Source organism: Elephas maximus, chromosome 9 (genome assembly GCF_024166365.1).
Source record: "Elephas maximus indicus isolate mEleMax1 chromosome 9, mEleMax1 primary haplotype, whole genome shotgun sequence".
Lineage (NCBI taxonomy): Eukaryota > Metazoa > Chordata > Mammalia > Proboscidea > Elephantidae > Elephas > Elephas maximus.
In genome coordinates, this window is record NC_064827.1 from 81,151,057 (window position 1) to 81,173,453 (window position 22,397).

Consider the following 22,397-nt stretch of genomic DNA (forward strand, 5'->3'; position numbering starts at 1 on the left):
TCCTCTCCCTTCATAATATATATGTGAGCTATTGCACAAGAAGCTGCAGACCTGACTCTTTACTTCTAAGTACTTCTGTGCGCATCTGCAAAGAATAAGGACGTTCTTCTATACAACCTCAGGACTGTCATTACCACTCCTAAGAAAATCAGCAGCGAGTCCTCAACAGCATCTTGTAGCCAATCTGTCCATGATTCAGTTTCCCAGTTGTCCCAGTAATACCCTTTACAGCTGTTTCTTCCCTCCCAATCTAGAGTTTGATCTAGGATTGCATGTGGTGTTTAGTTGCCTTGTTTTTCTCTCTCCTTTTTTAAAACTGTGGTAAGTATATATGATGGCAGCTAGGTGGTGCAGATGGTTAAGCACTGGACTATAAGCCATAAGGTTGGCAGTTTGAACCTATCCAGAGGCACCTCAGAAGAAAGGCCTGGCAACCTGCTTCTATAAGGTCACAGCCTTGAAGATCCTATGGAGCAGTTTTTTTTTTTTTTACTTTAAAACATTCACATTCAAAAAAAATTTTTTTTATTGTGCATTAGGTGAAAGTTTACGGAGCAAATGAGTCTCCCATTCGATAGTTTGTAAAGTGTTCTCTGACAGTGGTTTCACTCCCACAATGTGCCAGCATTTTCTCCATTTCTTCCTAAATTCCCCATTTCCTTTCATCCTGAATTGCTACTCCTCCCTGATATCACACCTTTGCTTTTGGGCAAATGTTGACCTTTTGATCTCGTATAGATTGTTCTAAGGAGCATGTTCCTCTAGGGTGTTACTGTGTATTTTATGGGATTGTCCACGGTTTGGCCGAAGGGTGGTTTCTGGGAATGGCTTCGATTCCAGTTCAGAAGGGTATCTTAGAGCCATAGTCTCAAGGGTTCCTCCAGTCTCTGTCAGACCAGTAAGTCTGGTTTTTTTGTGTGAATTTGATTTTTTGTTCTGCAATTTTTTCCCTGCTCTGTCTGAGACCCTCTGCTGTGATCCCAGTCAGAGCAGTCGGTAGTAGTAACCGGGCACCATCTAGTTCTTCTGGTTTGGGTAGGCTGGGTTCATGTGATCTATTAGTCCTTTGGACTAATTACTCCCTTGGGTCTTTGGTTTATTTAATTCTCCTTTGCTCTTGACAATAAGAGATCAATAGTTGTATTTTAGATGGCTGCTCGCAAGCTTTTAAGACCTTAGATGCAACCCACCAAAGTAAGATGCAGAAGTTTGTTTTTATAAACTATGTTGTGCCAATTGATGTAGATGTCCTCCGAGCCTATGGTCCTTTGCCTTTGAGCCTAGAAACTTTGTCCTGTGAAATGTTTGGTTATATCTAAGAAGTTGCCCTGACTGTGGCCCTTGGCTCTACTGTCTATATAAGCTGCATCTAGTTATGTATGTAGAAATAGGCACCACCAAACCTGTATCTGCAGGTGGGTGTGTTCCCTTACACCTTCCCACACCTCTTGGCATATCTATCTGCCTATGTATTCTTTCATAAATTAGTGCCGTTGGAGCAGTTTTACTCTGCACACGTGGAGTCAACTCAAGGGCAACTAACAACAACAACAACAACAACAAATATGTATGTAACAGAACACTTAACGTTTCAACGTTCCTCACATAATGACATTAACTTTTTCATTGTTTTGTTCAACCATCACCATTAACTGTTCATAGATTTTCCCGTCACCCTTCACAGAAGCTCAATATCCCCTAAGCAACGAGTCCCCCTTTTCCCCTCCCTCCTGCCCACCCCTGGTACCCATAATAAACTTTGACTTCCATACACTTGCCTAATCTAGATACTTCATGTAAGTGGGATCATACAATATTTGTCCTTTTAAGTCTGACTTTTTTCCATTTAGCGTAATGTTTTCAAGGTTCATCCATGTTGTAACATGTGTCTGGACTTCCTTTCTCCTTATGGCCGAATAATACATACTTCATTGTATGTATGTACCACATTTTGTTTATTCATTTATCTCTTGATGGACATTTAGGCTGTTTGTACTTTTTGGCTATTGTGAATAGTGCTGCAGTGAACATAGGTGTACACGGTTGCCTTGTTTCTTTACTCCCTTCTTTCTAGAACAGTCCCCTGGCTTGTTTTGTCTTTCATGGCACTGACTTTTTGAGTGTCTGGCCAATTGTCTTGTAGAATATCCTGCATTCTGGATTTGTCTGATTGTGTCCTCATGATTAGACTCAGGTTAAATATTTTTGGCAGGAGAACTCCATGTCCTTCCAACTGCATCCATTTGGGGACATATGATGGGAGTTGTTTTGTGATTGAGGATGCCAGGTTTGATCAAGGGCAAGCATTTTTTTTTTTATTAACTTTTATTGAGCTTCAAGTGAACGTTTACAAATCAGGTCAGACTGTCACATATAAGTTTATATACACCTTACTCCGTACTCCCACTTGCTCTCCCCCTAATGAGTCAGCCCTTCCAGTCTCTCCTTTCCTGAAAACTTTGCCAGCCTCCAACTCTCTCTATCCTCCCATCCCCCCTCCAGACAGGAGATGCCAACACAGTCTCAAGTGTCCACCTGATATAAATAGCTCACTCTTCATCAGCATCTCTCTCCTACCCACTGTCTAGTCCCTTTCATGTCTGATGAGTTGTCTTCGGGAATGGTTCCTGTCCTGGGCCAACAGAAGGTTTGGGGACCATGACCGCCAGGATTCCTCTAGTCTCAGTCAGACCATTAAGTATGGTCTTTTTGTGAGAATTTGGGGTCTGCATCCCACTGATCTCCTGCTCCCTCAGGGGTTCTCTATTGTGCTCCCTGTCAGGGCAGTCATTGATTGTGGCCGGGCACCAACTAGTTCTTCTGGTCTCAGGATGATGTAGGTCTCTGGTTCATGTGGCCCTTTCTGTCTCTTGGGCTCTTAGTTATCGTGTGACCTTGGTGTTCTTCATTCTCCTTTGATCCAGGTGGGTTGAGACCAACTGATGCATCTTAGATGGCTGCTTGTTGGCATTTAAGACCTCAGATGCCACATTTCAAAGTGGGATGCAGAATGTTTTCATAATAGAATTATTTTGCCAATTGACTTAGAAGTCCCCTTAAACCATGGTCCCAAAACCCCCGCCCTTGCTCCGCTGACCTTTGAAGCATTCATTTTATCCTGGAAGCTTCTTTGCTTTTGGTCCAGTCCAGTTGAGCTGACCTTCCATGTATTGAGTATTGTCCTTCCCTTCACCTAAAGCAGTTCTTATCTACTAATTAATCAGTAAAAAACCCTCTCCCAGCCTCCCTCCCTCCCCCACTCGTAACCAGAAAAGTATGTGTTCTTCTCCGTTTATACTCTTTCTCAAGATCTTATAATGGTGGTCTTATACAATATTTGTCCTTTTGAAGGGCAAGCATTTTTTATTTTAATAGTTATATTTTTTACTGTGTATTAGGAAAAATACAATGAGTGCATGTCACTGGTAATTTGGGGGCTATTATTGCTTAGACAGAAGGTAGATGAGGCAAGTAAGTAAAAACAAAGGTCAAAGGTTTTTTAAAGAAACATCCTGAGTGACTCATAGGTGGCACGGGAATGGCTGAGCTTCTGGAAACCCAGACGGAATGTTAAGAACGTAGGCTCTGGCTTGGGGCGGACCTGGGCTGAGGTCCTACTATGCCTCTTTTTGGCAGTGACCTCTGGTGCATCACTTAGGTTGTCTCCCCCAGCCTCAGCTTCCTCACCTGTTACAGCCAGGCTCACAGGACTCACCTCAAGGTTAGGGTGGTAGCTGGTATAGTAGGAGGCTGCCTGACCCTGCCTAGAGCTCCTGGCTGGTGGAGAGGCTGGGAGCAGGGGCCAGGCCCCCAGAGAGTTGCCCTCCAAGGCCCTCTGAGGCGCCAGGCTGTGAAGCAATTAAGAGCTGCCGGCCTTAGCACGGTGCCAGGGGATACCTGAAGGCCTCAACTGTTTCCTGAAGGTTAACTAGCTGCTTAAAGGAGCTGGTGGGGCTTGTTTCCTCAACCCCTGGGGCTTTGCTGCCTACAGATCACCCAGCCTTCTGTGTGGGGGCCAGTTTTAAGGTGTGAGGTGGAAGGGCAGTCAACCATGTGCCCTCCCTACTTCCCATGGCTGCTGCATTCTGAGGACTTGGCCTGGGGACAGGGGAGGATAGAGGCAGAGAGAATCTGGGGAAGGCTGCTTGGGGCCTGCGAGGAAGGGTCTCAAGGAATCCTTCTTTGGCCCTGTGAAGCCAAAGGCCACCTAAGGCCAGCAATAGACCTGCCACCCAAGGCCCTGCCACTCAGCTCCTGCTGTTTGTGTCACATGATGTTGCCCCTTGCCAAGGTCACACAAGGTCGTATAGCCTCATTGGCAGCTTTGGAGTGGGTGGGAGTGGGATGGGAGAGGGTACTTAATTGGCATCCATCCTGGGCTCTGGAGGTACAGTCCTGACCCTGCCCTTTCTGGGCAAGTAAGCAGACCTGTCAGAACCTCAGCCTCCTCATTGGGAGATCACACTTACTTGTGGGATTCTTGTGAAGATGAGCAGCAGTAAATGCTTTAATCATTACAACAAGCCCATCTTACAGATGAGGAAACTGAGGCTCAGAGAGAGGGAAATAATTTGCCCAAGGACACACAGCTAGTAAGCTATGGAGCTGAATTTGAACCCAGGTAGTCTAGTCTGGCTCCAGGGTACATGCCCTTAAGCTTCCAGCTGTGCTCTGAGGGGCCTCCTGTGTCTTCAGGTTCAGGCTTTCAGCATTGGCCCCTTGAGCCCTGGGTGTGGGTGGCAGAGCCAGGCCAACCCAGCCTGGGTTAGACCAGGGACACTTTCCCTCTCCAACCCCATGCCTGTCCCTCACCTACCCCATGTGCTTTGCTGAACTTTCTCTTGGAAAACTGTGTTCTTTTATGCCTGGCCATCCAGGTAACTGGCATCTCTGACCCTTGATTTTTATCAGTGGCCTCTTGTGGACAAGTCTCTTCCTCAGTCTCTGACTTGGGCTTGTGGGAAGGAGAGTGCTACTGGTCGAGGATTCCAGGCTGTGGGTGGAGGAGGCTGGAGCCACAGACCTGAATTCAAAGCCCCAACCCCCCATTTACTGGCCACTCTGTGCCTCAGTTTCCCCATTTGGAGTTAGGGCAGAGTAATGCTGTTTTCTATCAGGGCTATTCTTTGGGTAGCTGAGCCAAAGCACAGAGGCCCACCCTGGGCACAGATCTGGGCATGCAGTGGGCACCCAGTATTTGGCAGTTATTAAAAGCTTGCTTTCAGCGGTTTTTGAAAAGCAGCCTCCCCAAGTCTGCTTAGGCACAAACAACTCAAGACACCCCCTTGGACCTCCCTGCCCATTTCCCTCGGAAGGATTCCAGTTCCCTTACTTACCTGACCTCAGGCCAACACCCGCTTTGCTGTTTGTTCCTTCCTTTGCTTTTTTGTGAGTTCATTCATTTGTTCATTCATTCATTCTGCAGACCTATATAGAGCACATTCAAGTGCCAGGACCCCTGCTGGGATTCAAGAGCTGTCACATGTGCCGGGATTGAATTCCCAGCACAACCCTGGGTGGCAGGTGCTATTACTATTATCCCCACTTTGCAGATGAGGAAACTGAGGCACAGAGAGCTTGAGGAGCTTCACCGAGGCTCTGCTCCCAAGGCAGGGTATGTGTATGGCCTTGGAAGTGGTTTGACGTTCTTGTTCAGTGATTTTAGATAGGACATTGGTTTGGTTCCAGCTTGAACCAGTTCAGTACTTTTCAGAAAAAAAATTTTTTCTTTTTGGTTTGTCTCATGGTTCGGTAAAGAATGACTATTTGGGCTTGGCTCAAAGTTCAGCCACTTAATAGGGCTTGTTCCAGTTTTTGGGTCATGGCTCAGTTCATGCCTTTCCAGTGAAAGAACCCAAGGCTGACCACTGAGAGATGCTGGAGGGATGGCCAAGGAGGGGAGGGTGCTGAAGTGCTGCTGGGGCTGGGCTGGCCCCCCCTACATCCAGGGGGTGGGCAGCACCTTCTCTGACCATCCTGTCTCCAGGGATTGAGAGATGAGAAAGAATATGTCTTAAATGTTGGCCTGGGAGTGACAACCCTACCTTCCCACCCCACGACCCCAGGGAGAAGGGACCCCTGAATGTGGGAGGGTTCTAGGCAGGTCTGATGGCAGCAGCAGCAGCAGTGGGTGTTGGGAGGGATGAGGGTAGTGTTTGTCCCCTACTGGGCTAGCCAGACACAGAACCCCTGACCAGCACTGTTCACCAGGGGAGCTTTTTCTTGTTCAGAGCTGACTGGCACCCCCCACCTGGCAGGCAGGCCATGGGGCGAGGAGAGCAGGGAAGGGGGCTCCCCAGTGAAGGCCTGCCTGTCCCCTGTGGCACCTCCTGGAGCTAAAAGGCTATTTTTCTTTTTTCTCTTGCAGTTACCGAGAAGGAAGTCCAGCAGTGGTGAGTAGCTGCTTTTTTCCAAACGACAGGGGGCCTGGGAGTATGGGCTTTGCACTGATGGGGACCACAGTCTGCCCAGGACAGGAGCACATGGAGGGGCCCTTGAGAGTGGCTCATGCACAAAGCAGCTCAGGCAGCCCCCAGATCCCTTTGTTCCTGTGGGGCTGATACAGTTTTAATGGACTTGGGGTCAGGGATGGTGTTGGGTTGTTGGTGATTTTTCACCTTGTGTGGCATCTGTAATGACCACCAGGCCCTGAAGGGTTGATTCCAGGCCCTGCTCACCAAAGGGAAGGATTCATGAGAAACAAGTCAAGAGACTGGGTTCTAGGCCTGGCTTTGTCATTAACTTACCGTATCGCCTTGAGAAGTCTCTTTCCCTCTCTGGGGCTTAATCACCCCTCCTATAAAATGCTTGATTAGACTGGATCAAGGATTTCAAATAGGTTTCCTCTTGGATGCCATCTCTAATCTGAAATAACTGCCTGGAGTGATGTCTTAAGGATCCTGAGGCTAGATATCATGGAACAGTGGAAAATATTGCAGTGAGTGATTAGTGAGGTCTGTAATGGATTAGTGATGCCTGCCCTGGGCCTAGGGGAGGAGAGTGGCATATTGTATGTCATTGTGGAATGTGGAGCACAGTGGAGGCTCACACTATAAGATGAACTGAGCTGGGGGAAGGGGGAAAGTTGGGAGGCAAGGATAGAGCTTGGAGACCTTCTAGTAAAATTTAGTGGTTTAGAAAAAGACTTTGGGGTTCTGGCTTTGCCTGTTCCTATCCAAGTGACCTCATGCAAGTGACTTAACCCCTCTCAGCCTCAGTTTCGCTGTGTGTACAACAGGAATGATGAGCAAAGGGCATAGCTCAGTGCCCAGGAGATGGCAGTCGTTGCTGCTGTTCTTATGTCCAGTCTTCACTGGGGAACTGAGCCATCACACAGCCAGGCCATAGTGGGGCCATGGTTAGAACCCAAGCTACAAGTCTCCTGGGCTAGTGCCTCTCTGCTGGGGGGCTGGGACAAGCCTGGGCTCCCGACCCTGTGGTAGACAGGCCCTAGGGGCCACCCTTGCACCTCCATGCCCCAGAGTGCATGTTGCAGAGAGAACAGAGCTGTGACTGCCTGCCCAGCACTGCTGACCCCTTGCTGGATACCCAGGCCAAGTGGACAGGGCTTGGCTGGTGAGTGGCTGCATCCTGGCAAGGGGAGCAGAAGGTGGAGGGAGCAGCAGCCCATCGTCTGGCATCCCAGGCCTGGCTGTGTGGGCCTGACCTGCTGCTGACCTCATTTCCCACTTTTTCACTTTTCTCAAGTGGGCATTCCAGAAATATTCCTGTTTCTAGGCCTTTGTCACTCAGCTCTCCCTTCCTGGAGTGCCCCATCCTTCCTTCCTGGGCCGTTGTCTGCACGGCTCTCCCTCACCCCTCCTTTCTGGGCCACCTGAGCCCTCGCCCACTCCATAGCAGCCTTCTCTGTGAAGTCTTCTGGATCCCCATCTGTATGCGCTTTCCTTCCTTCCTTCCCACAGGGCAGTCAGAGGACACTTTTTCTTCTAATGAAAACCCTTGTCTACACTGTCATAGCTATGATTGCCTGATATTTCATTAGGAGTCCCTGGATGGCACAAATGGTTAAACACTAGGACTAAAGGTGGGTGGTTCGAACCCATCCACAGGCTTCTAGGAAGACAGGCCTGGTGATCTGCTTCTGAAAGGCCACAGCCTTGAAAACCCTATGGAGCAGTCATGCTCCGTGCACGTGGGGCTGCCATGAGTCGGAATCAACTTGAGGGCAGCTAACAACAACGTCTCCATCTGTATTTCTATTTATATCAACAGAGAGAGAGGTTGATTTTAAAGAACTAGCTCAGAGTGCCATGCTCTGCTTCCACTCTCCCTGGCCCTTGAGGTCCAGCCTGCAACCCTGGCATGGTTCCAATGTCCAGCTCAGTCTGGCACCTGCTGACTCCTCCAGCCTCACAGCTGTCTCCCTTACCCTTTGCGCACCACCTACGGCCAGCCCGAACCACTGTTTTTTCCTTCAACTCATCTCACTCTCTGGGCTTCCTGAACTTTGCCCAGGCTGTTCCCTCTGCTTGGAATACTCTGCCTCCCCTTTGCCTGACTAACACCTCATCCTTCAGGCCTCCCTCCCAGAAGCCTCCTTTAACCTCACAGACTAGTGCTTCACCCATCACGCCATGTGACACCTTGGTTTGCAGTTAAACGTTTATGTCCCTCTCTGCCTCCCTGCTGTCCTTTGCCTTGTTTGTCACTATGTCCCCAGGGCCTGCCATAATGGCTACTCAGCATCCAATAGGCACCACCCTAGGTGCTTCAAGTACACACCACCGTTGACTCCTGCGAGCTCCATGGTTTATCATCCCCAAGTGGAAGATGAAGAAACTCAGGCTTAGAGAAGGTTCCAGGTCTGTGGCTGGGAGGCAGTAGGGTTGGGGTTGAGAGACTCCAGAACCTAAGCTCTCGCTCTGGTGGGTCAATATTTGAATAAGGAATGAGTGAACACACAGCATGGAAGGTCCTGGTGCCACCTACAAGCCCAGCATCTCCTGAGGAGGGTCAGAGCAGGGGAGGTCAGTGGCTAGAATTGCTGAGTAGACATCAAGGGACAGATGAGAAGCTGGCATCCCCACCCCTGTGCCCTGGCCACTGCTATGGTTGCTCACACGGCGGCACCTCCTCTAGGGGACTCTGAGGACTGGGTCTGGGGAGGGGACACCAGGAGCTGTGCTTACCTGGGCCTGATCCAGGCAGGGAAGAGGGCGAGGCTTGCCCTGGAGAGATGGCCCAGACACTTCCTGGGCACTGTTGTGTGCTAGGCACACTCTCAAACATGCCTCATTTGTTTCATCCTCAGTGAAGGTCCCATCATGCCCATTTCACAGTCAACAACACTGAGCCTCAGAGGATGTAGGACCTGCCCAAGCTCCTGGGGGGACCCATGGCAGGGTAGGTGGGCTTCAAGCCACAGGCCTTTGAGCCATGCCAAGCCCCCTTGGCTGTCCCATGCCTGGTTCCACAGACCTCCAGGGACATGTCCCTGCCTTAGTCTTAGAGAGGCTGGTGGTGAAGTGGCCCAGGTTGTCAGGAGCACAGTCTAGGTAACAGTGTATAGCAGTCTAGGTAACAGTGACGTGAGGTTTGGGGCTCCCAGCCAGGCATCCCACGGCATCATCTGGACTCCTCCCACTCTGGGCTGCTGGTGGAGTTGTCTGTATTTGACACGGGCGGAAGCCAAGGCTTAGAGAGGCTGAGCCAGTGTCGGGGTCTGCAGCCAGCCTGGGGCCCTGCTGCCACCCCAGATCCCCTACTCTTGACCACCTTGGTCCCCGCTCACTTAGTGGAATGTCAGGAAGGCCACTGGGGGCTGATTAAGAAACCGCAGGCATTTCTGGGCCTTTACAGGTGATATTTGTGAAAATCATAATCATGGAAAATGAAGCTGACGTAATGCTGAGCGGAAACAGCGGGGCACAAATAGTACGTCCAACATGACTGCGTGATGGAAAAAGTGCAGAGGGAAAAACAAAGATGGGAAGGAGACAGGCCCCGGGCTGGTAGTGGCTGTGTTGGGGTGTGGGGAGTCATAGATTATGAGTACTTTTTTCTCTTACATTTTCTGTTTTCTAAATGTTCAGTAATGGTTGTATTACTTTTATAATAACCAAATAACCCAGCAGTAATGTAACAAAAACAGTGGGTAGAAGTAGGAGGAATTTTGCAGCTGCCTTAACAGGGCTAGCTATCAATCCCAGACCATCCTACACAGACACGGGTAGGGAGGCAAGGCTCTTATTAATAACCTCATCCTACCAACCACTGGGTATCTGTGGGCCAGGCACTGTACTAACATTTAGAACAGGGCCATGAGGTAAGTTTTAGGGGTAGCCTCATTTTATAGATGAAGAAACTAAGGCTCAGAGGGGTAGAGACACCTTCCCAGGTCACACAGCTCTGTGTGTGTGTGTGTGTGTGTGTGTGTGTGTGTGTGTGGTCTGGGTCCAGCTCCCTCTGCCTCCTCAGGCTGTGGGGCCTCAGGCCTGCTGGCTCTTTCTCTGGGAAGCCTCACAGAAGGGGAGGCAGCGATGGGGGCAGAGGAGAAGAGGAGGTATCCTCATCCACGTGCTTGGGTCCCTCCTCCAGACTGTCTGAAGTCAGGTCTCCAGGGAGCTCTGGGAAGGGAATGCGACGAGAAGGGAGTTTTTTGAAAAGATAATGTCAGAACAGTTCGCCAAGGCTGCTGCTACACAGTCCCAGCTGCGATTGACTGACTGCAGCTTGGGTTTTGCTTTATTATTGATCCGTCTATTTATTTCCCACCTGTCACACTGCAGAAAGCAGCTACTTCAATATTTATCCCTTGGCATGGAGGGATTCGAGGCTTTCCTTCAAGCAGGGTTCCAGAGAGTAAGGTTTTTGTGGGAACTGAAAGCCAGTGAGTTCCGGAAAGTTCTAGCAAGCTGGAGCCTTTTGGAAACTGGGGCCCTGACAGCATTTGGGCCTGCTCAAGGCCTTCAGAGAATTAGAGGTGAAATTGAAACTGGACCCATGAGTCGTAGAGAGTGTTCGTTCATCCATCTGTCCATCGGTCCATCTGTCCATTCAGCAAACCTTACTGCACACTTACTATATGCTGGTCGCTGGGCACAGCAGAGACTGGGGAAGACGATGTGCTTGGAGTCTTCTGGTGACACAGGTGTTTGCCCAGATTGGCGCTGCAGGGGGATGACAGAGGGGGTGGGAAGCGTGGGGAGAGGAAGCTCTGTGTCAAGTCAGGGAGTGTTTTGCAAGTGGCATTCAGCCTTCCGTATTTTTATGAAGTCATGGATTCTTTCTTCCCCTCCCTTTTAAAGAAGTTTAAGAATGCAGTGTTGAATTCAGGTTTTTTCTTCTTCATTTCCACCCTGTCTTCAGGAGCTGGTTTCCAAACACAGCCACTGTATCAAAACCTGCTGCTTCACGTGGCTGGAAATCCTGTGTGCGGTATTCATGGGCGAGCCTGTTTCTGAGATCGGTTCCATAGCTTGTTATCTGATCCTCAGAGGGGTTTCTGATACCTAAAGGGTTAAGAACCCTGTTCTTGATCAAAGGTGTGTGATGTACAGCCTCTGTTTGAATGCCTCAGGCTGACTTACTGGGTGGGGAGTAGCATCAAGGAGGTCTTGGCACTTCCCTGAAAGGCCCTGCCCACATATCAGGAAGTCAGGTATTAGCAAGGACTTCTTGGGGGCAGAGCTGCTGGGACCCACTTCTTGGGAAAGCTGGCAGAATGGGACAGCCCAGAGGGTGACTGAGTGTGGCGCCTCAACTCTGGTATGTAGTAGTGGGGTCCTCAGTCTAGAGCTTGGCACGTGGCAAGTCCTTAGCACAGGTTTTGTCCGTAACTTCCCAAGGCAAGTGCTGTATTGGTTCCCACTTCATAGATAAGGAAACTGAGGCTCAGGAAGGGAAAGTCACCAGCTCAGGGTGACGCAGATTAGCTGTGGAGCCAGGATCAAACCTGGATCTGATTTGGAAGCCATCTTTTTTAGGTCTTTAAACTTTTAACAAATTAAACTCCTTTTTCATATTGCAAAATATATGCATGTATAATACAACCAGTGAAAAATAAGCACAGAGATTACTCATAATAATAATACCCCCCCCTCACTTGTCTCCACTGCACACTGGAAACACTTGTCAGAAGTGGATGCCCTCCTGGCTTGGGCAGCACCCTGCATGCCTGAGTGGCTGCTCACCGAGAGGCCTGTGTGGTGGACTCTGTGGGGTGCCCACCTTCTGAGATCCCACCCTGAAATGCTGACCCTGCTGTTCACCCCGAGTTGCCAGTTTGCGGGGAGAATCGTGATACCAGCATGTTCCTTGCCGCCTTCTACTCTGTCCCCAGCCTGACCATGCTGGCGATTGTGCCACCCATCCAGGACTATGGTCATTACCACCCTGGATCCAAAATCAAGCAGAAGATGCCACTGAGGGCTTTGAGCCTCTGCCAAGATGTTGGTGACCCGGACCCTTTCTCCCCATCAGGGCACTGAGCAGGGAGATGGCGGCACAGTCCAGGCTCCAGACCTGGCCGCCCCATTTTCTCACTGTGTGACTCCGTTCAACGCTTACTGGGCACCTTCTATGTGCCAGGCACAGTGGTGGGACATGCAGGTTCTGGGGTGAACTAGAATACACGACCCATGCCTCTATGGACCATAGTATACACTGGGGAGACAGTGACACAAGTCATCATCGAGGCCCAGTCTGGGAACTGGGGGCTGCAAGTCTGTGTACTGGGGCGAGACCCAGTCTGGGGTAGTCAGAAGCTGAGACCAGAAGAATAAGCAGGTGTTAGCTGTGTAAGGAGGAAGGGAAAGAGTGAGCTGAGCAGGAGAAAATAGCCATGAAGGCCCTGAGTCAGGAGGGGACTTAACCTTTCTAAGCCTCAGTTTCCCCATCTGTAAAGTGGGCATAAGAGTACTTGCCTCCTGAGCTTGTTGAGATGATTTGGTGAAATCATGCCTGGGAAGTGTCGCACTCACCATAGCTGTTCCCTAAATGGCAGCTGTTATTCAGCTGGCTTAGATTACAGAGCATTGGAAAGTCAGAAAAAATCCCAAGCTCCCAGGGGTCCCCAGGGACCATTAGTCCAGTGGTTCTCCACTGGGGGCAGTTTTGCTTCCAGAGGACACTGGGTAACATTTTTGGTTGTCCCAGTAGCGGGAGGCACTACTAGCATCTAAGAGGTAGAGGCCAGGGATGCTGCAAACATCTTGCAGTGCACAGGACACCACCCCAATCAAAGACCTCAATATCAGTACTGCTTGGGTGGAAAACTCCTGATCTAGTCTAAGTTCCTTATTTTACCAGCAGGAAACTGATCGGTGTTGCAGGGAAGGGCATTGTCCTGGATCCCTCCTACCAGGTGTCAGGACAGGGCCAGGCCTGGAACAGAGCCATGTCTCTGGGCCCACCATGGGTGCACCTTCCCTTGGCGGCAGCATGTCTGAAGGAGAGAGGGTGGGGCTGGCAGGAGGAGAGGGAGAAGGCCGGGCCTGTTGGAGCCTGAGCGCTGGGCTCGGGTGTGGGGAATAGAGGTGGGGGATGGAGTTGCCTCTCCCAGTCATCCTTGGGATGGAATTCGTGGGCGTGAAATTCACAGGGGGCAGCAGCTCACTGGGCTGCCTGTGGTGAGCGGGTGTGTATGTGGATCCACACCAGGGGTGGGAGTGTATGAGCAGGCTGTGGTTGGGGTGTGCTGACTCAGCCAGCCAGTGGGGACGGGAGGATTCGACCCATCACAGAAAATCCTGGCCTGAGCGCTGTGATGGTTTGTGGGGTGTTAGGCATCTGAGGTGACTGGGTGCCCCCCTCCACCCTCTGGCATCAAACAATGTGGTTATGTAATGTTTGGGTATCTGGTACTTACACTGGGATGGTGCAGCCTGGCACTTGGGAGGGGTGGGTGAGGTGGGGAGCCTGGGAGGCAGGATCCTTGGGTCTGAGCCCTGTTTCTACTGATAACTTGCAATGTGAGTTTGGGCCAATCTCGTCCCTCCCTGGGCCTTCAATTCCCCAGCAGTACACAGAGGAGTAGAAGTAGACCTGTGGTTTTCTTACCACCCCTGTTGGAGCTCTTGGGTTCTGGCCAGGGTCTCTGGAGGCCTTACCCCCACCCCTACCCCCATGCCCTCTGGCCCAGAGGTCCCGTTCATGGGGCTCAGGAGGAAGACACCTATGAGCCAGACGCCTGGGCTCCCTGCCCCTGCCTGGCAGCCCATGCATTCATTCATTCATTCCAGTGAATAAACACTGAACCCCTGCTCTGGGCCAGCCTCATGCTGGGCAGCAGGCACGGTGGTGTCAGGGAGCTCAGTCGGTGGAGGATGGTCTTGAGCTTAGGCAAGTATGATACAGTGTGGTCCTTGCTGTACTGGGGACATACGGGGGGCGGGGTGGGCAGGAGCAGAGGAGACCCCTTAGCCTCAGACCTGGGGGCTGGGGTGGCTTCCTGGAGGAAATGATGTCTAAGCTGGGGCTTGGTGGATGAGTGGATTAGGAAGAAGTGCTTTGCAGGCTGGGGATGGCATGGCAAGTTCCACAAGGTGTGGCTGGGTGTGCAATACAGGAGCAGGGGGAGGGGGTGGCAAGAGGAAGCTGGTGCAGCCACTGGAGCCAGCCCTAATGGACATTGCGTCGCAGGGGTGGGCTTCTTGGGGCTCCTGCTAACGGTGCCAAAGGGGGCTGGGGCCCCTGCAGGGACGGTGACAGTGACAGCCTCTGCAGGGGTAACCAGACAGGCCTCTCCCAAAGCTTCCCACTGAGGCTGGCCTTCCCGCACCACCCTCCATGAATGCCACTAACAGCGCTGAGGGCTCCTGCTGCTGCTGCCTGAGAGCACTGCCTTCCTTCCTCTGAGAGCTGGCGCTGTGAGCCACCCACAGGGACAGGTCCAGGAGAGGCCTTTGGGTGCATTTGGTTTTATCATTACTGTTTTAAATAACCTTTTAGAATCACTCAAGTAACACCGATCTGTTATAGAGAACTTAGAAAGTACACAGAAGCACAAAGAGGAAAGAATCTCCCACTGTATCCAGAGAGGGCTGGTAATAGTCCTGGCGCCAGGCATGTCTCCTCCCCTTGCCTGGGACCATCTGGCCCGGGGGCCCGGGGTTGTGGACCAGCTCTTGTCCCAGAAATGCCCCCTCCCCCTGGCTCTCAGTCCCAGGCCCTGGTGCGAAGATTTGAACCAGAAACTTTTTTGTTGTTGTTTTACAGAGCAAATTAGTTTCTCATTCAAAAATTTATACACAAATTGTTTCATGACACTGGTTACAGTCTCTTCATTGTGTCAGCACTCTTCCACTTTCCCTTTCCACCCCAGGTTCCGCAGTTCCAGCAGTCCAATTTTCCTGCCTCTTCCTGAGACCTGTCTTTGTTTTTGGGCAGGTGTCCATTTGGCCTCGTATACTTGATTGATCTAAGAAGCACATTCCTCACGTGTGTTATTGTTTATCTTATAGGCCTGCCTAATCTTTGACTGAAAGATAACTTCGGGAGTGGCTTCAGTTCTGAGTTAGCAGGGTGTCTGGGGGCCATAGTCTCAGGGGTTTCTCCAGTCTCTCTTAGACCAGTAAGCCTGATGTTTTTCGTGAATTTGATCTACATTTTTCTCCTGCTGTGTTTGGGACCCTCTGTTGTAATCCCAGTCAGAGCGATTGGTAGTGGTAGTTGGACACCGTCTAGTTCTTCTTGTTTCAGGGTCATGTAGGCTGTGGTTCATGTGGTCCATTAGTCCTTTGGACTGATTGTTCCCTTGGTTCTTCAGTTTTTTCACTCTCCTTTGCTCTGGACTAGAAGAGACCAATAGTTGTATCGTGACGGCTGCTCACAAGCTTTTAAGATCCCAGACACTACTCACCAAACAACATTCATTATCTTTAGGAACTATGTTGTGCCCATTGACATAGATGTCCCCTGAGTCTATGGTCCAGAAAGGTTTTGAAACAGCCAGCTGGGAAGGAAGCAAGGAGCAGGCAGCTTTATGGGAAGGGAGTGGGAGAGGGCTGTGTCCCTTCTCTACCTAATACTTGCTGTGGCATCAGTGTTGCTGACTCTCCTCCCCTGCTTTGTTTACTTCTGGCATGGCCAGTGTGAGCAGGGGCTGAGAGCAGACTGGGGGAATAAGCAGAAGCCAGTAGATCCTGAGGGTCCTGCCAGGACAGGGTGGAGGGATTCTGGTTGGCCAGGGTCATCACATGCTAAGGAAGGATTGATGTAGGCGTCACAGGCTGACTGGCAGGGATGAGATCAGGGAAGACAGAGAAGGCTGATGGTTAGAGCACAGGCTCCAAGTTCCCCTTATTGCTGTGGGACCTTGGACAAATCACCTGACCTCTCTGTGCCCCAATGTCTTCATCTGTGAAATGGGGATAATTAAATCTACCACAAAGGGATGATGTGGTGATTGAATGAGGTTGTTGTTGCTGTCAAGTGGACTCCGACTCATGGCGACTGCATGTGTGCAGGGTAGAACTGCTCTACAGGGTTTTCAAGGCTGTGACCTTTTGGAAGCAGATCACCAGTCCTGTCTTCAGGGGCATCTCTGGGTGGGTTATAACTGCCAATCTTTTGGCTAGTAGTTTTGAGCTATGCAGGAATCCCTATTGAATGAGGAACTATACGCAAAGGCTTAGCCTAGTGCCTGGCACTGGGACCTGTTGTCATGGGGCCATTACAGCTGGCAGTGGGAGCCCTGGTGGCGCAGTGATTAAGGACTCGGCTGCTAACCAAAAGATCAGCAGTTCAAATCTACCAGCTGCTCCTTGGAAGCCCTATGGGGCAGTTCTACTCTGTCCTGTAGGGTCACTATGAGTCGGGATCAACTCAACAGCAATGGTTACAGGCTGATAGTGAGAGTGGGCAGGACCTCAGTTGCTGAGCAGGACCTGCCTTAGGGGGTGGGCAGGGAAGGGTGGAACCAGCCTGACCTTTGGAGGCTTAGCCTCTTTGACGACCTCACCTTGCTGTGAACAATGTTGGGATGGCTGTGTCCCTGCTTCAGCCTAACTCGGAGAATGAAACATCCCACCACATCACACTCTTGTCTGGTCTTCGCCCACCTCCCCCTCTGGGCACTCAACAACCTGCTCTCCATAAGGGGACAGCTGAAGTCATTAGGTGGAGTCTTGTCCTGTTTTCTTTTTGACATCCAACCCCATCATCTCAGCTGCAGAATTCCCAAGGCTCCCACCTGCCCTGCGTGTCCTGACAGGCCCTCATGTGTCTGCCATCTACCCCAGGTCCCTTAGATTGTCCTCTCTCAGGTAAGGGAACAGTGGTTTCTCCACGTGTTCCCATTCTCTAGACCCTAATCACAGGGCCATAAGCAACTTTGAGCACAATACTACCAGAACCCTCTCCTCAGATGTTAGAGTGGGTGTGACATCTCCACGCTGACCCTGGTTAGGACCGAGAGCAGGTGTGGGCAGGTATGAGTTGAGCAGACCAGTTGTTCTGAGCATTGGGCTCCTCCACATTTGCCTTCCATCCCCACCTCAGCTCCAGTCGGGGCTGCCAGCGAGCTCCTCTTGCTGAGCCTCAGTTTATCTTTAAAGTGGACATCACCATAGTACCTTGCTCACAGGGCTATTAGGGGCATTCAAGAAGAATAAAATTTGCAGAGTTCCCAGCAAAGAGCATGGCCCAGTGGTGGTGACTGATAGTAGCAGATCCCCATTCTAGCTTTCCTTTGTGCTAGGAATTGTCTCCCAGGAGTGTCCTTCTCAGGAAGGGAGCTACGCTACCCACAGGGGCCAATTCCTGAATTGATTAAAAACGACACACCTTTGCGTTTACTTTCTATATGCCGGTCCTGCACCAAGTGTGCTACATGCCTGATCTTACTTGATCCATGCAAGATGGCTGTGATAACCGTCCCTTCTTCGTAGATGAGGGAAGTGAGGCTCAGAGAGATGCCTGAGGTTGCGCAGCTGGTGAAGGCAGATCCCGGAGTTGGACTGCAAAGCCACAGCCCAAGAGTTGGACTGCCATCAGCGGGTGGGGTATCTGGCAGGTCCTGTGCTGGGTCCTGGGGATACAGGGGCGCTAAGTCCACTTGGAACAAACCAGAGTCCCTCTGAGCTTGCTGCACTGCTCTGGTGCTAGTTTACCCATTTCCCTGGCAACAGAGGCTGGGGGAGGTGTCTGTTGGGGGGGAGCTGCAGGCATGTGGGAGGAGCCAGCTGCCAGGCCATATGCTCTACCCACCAGCACCGAGCTGTCTGTGGTGTCCAGAGGGGCTCAGTGGAGAAGATGGGGAGACGGGAGTGCCTTGTGCAAGAGCGCGGCTTTGGAGAGATTGCTCTCATGAGTCTTGTTTTACCCCCTCCCTCCCGCAGGCTGAGCATGGGCTGAGTAACCACGTGCTCTGAGCACAGTTGTTAGGTGTCGTCGGGTTGGCCCTGACTCACGGTAACCCCTTGTAGGACAGAATGAAACGTTGCCCAGTCCTGTGTCATTTTCTTGATGGTTGGTATGCTTGAGTCCATTGTTATGGCCACTGTGTATTTCATTGTCCAGCACCGTGATAAGACAATATTCTGCTGTGATCCATCGGGTTTTCATTGGGTAATTTTCAGCAGTAGATCACCAGGCCTTTCTTCCTAAGCTATCTTAGTCTGGAAGCTCCACTGAAACCTGTCCACCATGGGTTACCCTGCTGGTTTTTGAAATACCAGTGGCATTGCTTCTAGTATTATAGCAACACACAAGGTAGCCAAGTACAGTATCGGGGTTAATCCTCATGTCAACCTTCATCCTCCTCATACAGATGAGGCTCAGAGAGGTGAAGCCACTTGCCAAAGGTCACACAGCTAGCGTGAGGCAAAGGTGTGAACCCGTGCCCTTGACATCCAGGTGTGTGCCCATGACCTCCATGTGGCACCATCTCTTTGAACAGGGATCCTCAGCTGTTCTGGGCCCTGGGCAGGAGCGCCTGGTGGGTAGGTGATGTTGTGTCTCTTTTACCCTGTTTTGCCTTGTCTGCTGCCTCCAGGTACAAAGGCTTCATCAAGGACTGCCCCAGTGGGCAGCTGGATGCAGCGGGCTTCCAGAAGATCTACAAGCAGTTCTTCCCCTTTGGAGACCCCACCAAGTTCGCCACATTTGTTTTCAATGTCTTTGACGAAAACAAGGTGAGCTGGGGATGGATGGGGCCTGTGCCAGCCCTGAGCCTCCTCCCTCCTGCAGCAGCCTGCTCAGCTCCCACAGCATCTCCACACCCACTCTCTCCTGCTCATGTTCCCTTCTGGAGAAGGAACACACACATATGCACACACACACAGATGCACATAGAAGCATTCACATATACACACGTGCACACTCACACAGTGCACTCATGTGCATGTATGCACACATGCCCCACACATATGTACACACAGATGCATGCACACACATGCACACGTATACTGTGTGCACACATGCACCCACGGACACTTGTACACACACACATACTCACACATGCACACCCTGAGCTTTCTCTTACAAGCACAAAACGTAAATGCCTCTGGGGATAGTAATAGGATTAATAAGCATCACTGACATTTACTGAACATTTATTATTTTTATTGAAGTCTCACGAATACTCTGTGGGGTAGGTACTGTTTTTTTTGGGGGGGGTGGCATTTTATTTTTATTTAGTCACTTTTTTGTGTTTCTTTTAAATTTTATTTTGTAGAGTAGGTACTTCTAATACCCCCACTTTGCAGATGAGCAAACTGAGGCTCTGAGAATTAAAGAGACACACTCAATATCCAACAGGATCAGAAAATCCTTAAAGTAACTGTCTTAGGCTAGGTTCTCTAGAGAAGCATAACCAGTAAAGCATATAAATATATATAGAGAGAGATCTATATTAAGGAAGTGGCTCATGCGGTTTTAGAGGCTGAAACATGCCAAGTCCATGAGTAGGATAGAGGCTTCTCCTGATTCATGTAGCCGCAGGGGCTGGCAAACCCAAGATCGGCAGGTCAGACAGCAGGGCTCTTGCTCACAGGCCGAGAAGACTGATGAATCCCAAGATCAGCAGGCAAGATTGCAGGTAAGCTGCTAGCTCAAGTCCTGAGAACTGGACGTCAGACGAGCAGGAGCCTGCTGCAGGATCTACCACGAGCAAAAAGCCCATGAGCCTTGCCAGAATGTCTGCTTATATTTGAAGCAGGCCACGTGCCCAAGGAAACTCCCTCTCAACTGATTGGCTACTCACGGCAGATTCCATCATGGAAGTGATCACGACATCATATGACTGCCAAACCATTGAGAATCATGGCCCAGACAAGTTGACATACAACCTTAACCATCATAGTAACTTCTTCCTCCTGGCTGTAATAGCCCCACATACCTTGTCAGAAATTTGAAAAATTTGAGAAAATAAAAACGGCCCATAATCACGTCTCCTAGAGACAATTGCCAACATCTGAACATATATCCTTCCAGGTTTTCCTATCCATAGTAACTGTTTTATAAAATTACAATCATCTTGTACACACTGTTTTTATAATCTGTTTTTTAATGTAGCAATATATCAAAACTAACATCCCATGTTATTTCATAATCTTCTACAATGTTATTTTCAAATGTTTTCATCTGATTACCTATGTAATACTCACCTGATAGACCCTGGTGATGCAGTTGTTACGTGCTTAGCTACTAACTGAAAGTTTGGCAGTTCAAATCCACCAGTGGCTATAAAGGAGAAAAGTTCTGGTGATCTGCCCCTATAAGGATTGCAGCCTTGGAAACCCTATGGGGCAGTTCTGTTTCATCCTATAGGGTTGCTCTGAGTCAGAATTGACTCAACAGCACACAACAACAACAACTATCATCTTCTGTCTACCTACCTACCTATCTAGTGAGTGACCCCATAAGCCCTTGTCATTGCAGACAGTATATCTGTAGTTGGTGTCTCTGTAGCTGGCATATCTACAAGCCTTCCAGATTCTGTCCTATGATGGCATTTTTCCTGGTTACGTAGTGTGCATAGGTAGATTTGCTGTGGCTTGCTTCTGTGTGCCCCTGCTGCTGGGCACTCGGGTTGTTTCCATTCTGACAGGCACTAGCTTTCTCTCCAGCTGTCCCTGGACTGGGAGTCACAGACCCTGGCCCTGCTCTGACATGCTGCCCCTCTCTGGGCCTCAGGTTCCTTATCTGCAAAACTAGTAGGTTGGATTAAATCATCTTCAGGACCCTTCCCTTTTCAAAAGTCTGGGGTTCTAGGCTGGGGGTGTTGCTGGGGTGGGTCTTGCTGGAAGAGGGTGGGTGTGTTTTGGTGGTATGCTCTGGTTCTTTTTTGCTTCAGAAGTTGAGTCGGGCTGTCCTTTAGCCTGGCCCCTATTTCCTGTCCCCGCTGCTCCGTTTCTAATATTTCCCCTCTCTCCCTTGTTTCCCCTCAACCTCTGTTTCCCCTTTCCTCTCGTTCCACCTCCCTCTTCCTTCTTTTGTCCCCTCGTCCCTTTGCTCCTGCCCTCCCCGTTTGGGCGTCCATTGGCCATGGGTATCTGGCGTCTGTTGCCCACCACCACCTCGAGGTCCTGCCCAACCCAACCAGGTGACCCAGTGCTGAATAAGGCCAACCCTGTCCCTGTTCTCTCTCCTGTCAGGATGGGCGGATTGAGTTCTCTGAGTTCATCCAGGCACTGTCAGTGACCTCAAGGGGAACCCTGGACGAGAAGCTGCGGTGTAAGTCCTACCTGCTTTGGGCATATCAGGCAGCAGCTGGGAGATCTCAGCCCTTGCCAGGAGAGGGCGCCAAACACACATGGCAGCAACCACAGAGCAAGTCCCTGCTTAAAGGTCAGGGCAGCGCACCCTGGCCTCGTAGCCTCTGCAGAGGGTCCAGGTCTGTGGAGATAGCCCGGCCTGAGACTTCTCATGACCAAATAACCAGGCCAGGCTGTCTGTCCAGGGGTAAGAGGGTGGCCCAGACATTCTGCTCTTCCAGGTCAGAGTGTTTCCTGTTGAAGGTGGCCATAGTGAAGGGTGAGGTTTAGGGGGTCAGGGGATGGCAGGTGGGGTCTGTGGCTGGCAAGAGCAAAGGTAAGATTCAGTAGGTGGAGACACAATGCCGTTAGCAGCGCAGCATGGAGTCAAAAGCCCCGAATATCAGGGCTGGACTCACCATTTAGGTGGTCAATATTATGATTACTGATATCATTCATTCTTCCCTTCAGTCATTCATTCAACACATATTGCCTGAACATGGCCACGTGTCAGCTCTGGGTAGGAGGCTGGGAATAAGATTGGCAGGTTCCTCCTCTCATGAGGTTCAGTCATTCTAGAACGGAGACATTGTTCAAACAATCTCATAAAACTGCAACCGAGGGAGGATGAGGGAGATGAGAACCTGCCATAGAGGAACTAACCTCGTTACAGCTCAGAAGGGTAAGAGAGTTGTGGGGAGGAAGGAAGGAAGAAGGTTCCAGGCAGGGGGCAGCACGTGC

General features: G+C 50.5%; 1 protein-coding gene across 2 annotated transcripts in view; it reads left to right on the top strand.

The window, feature by feature from the left end:
- The window catches only part of NCS1 (neuronal calcium sensor 1), a 59,784-nt gene that overhangs the window by 26,221 nt on the left and 11,166 nt on the right, over positions 1 to 22,397 (top strand). For both annotated transcript variants that reach the window (XM_049897009.1, XM_049897008.1), the window contains exons 2-4: positions 6,368 to 6,392; positions 18,956 to 19,094; positions 21,558 to 21,636. In XM_049897009.1, the coding sequence (XP_049752966.1) occupies positions 6,368 to 6,392; positions 18,956 to 19,094; positions 21,558 to 21,636 (243 nt within the window). The remainder of the gene's footprint in view (positions 1 to 6,367; positions 6,393 to 18,955; positions 19,095 to 21,557; positions 21,637 to 22,397) is intronic.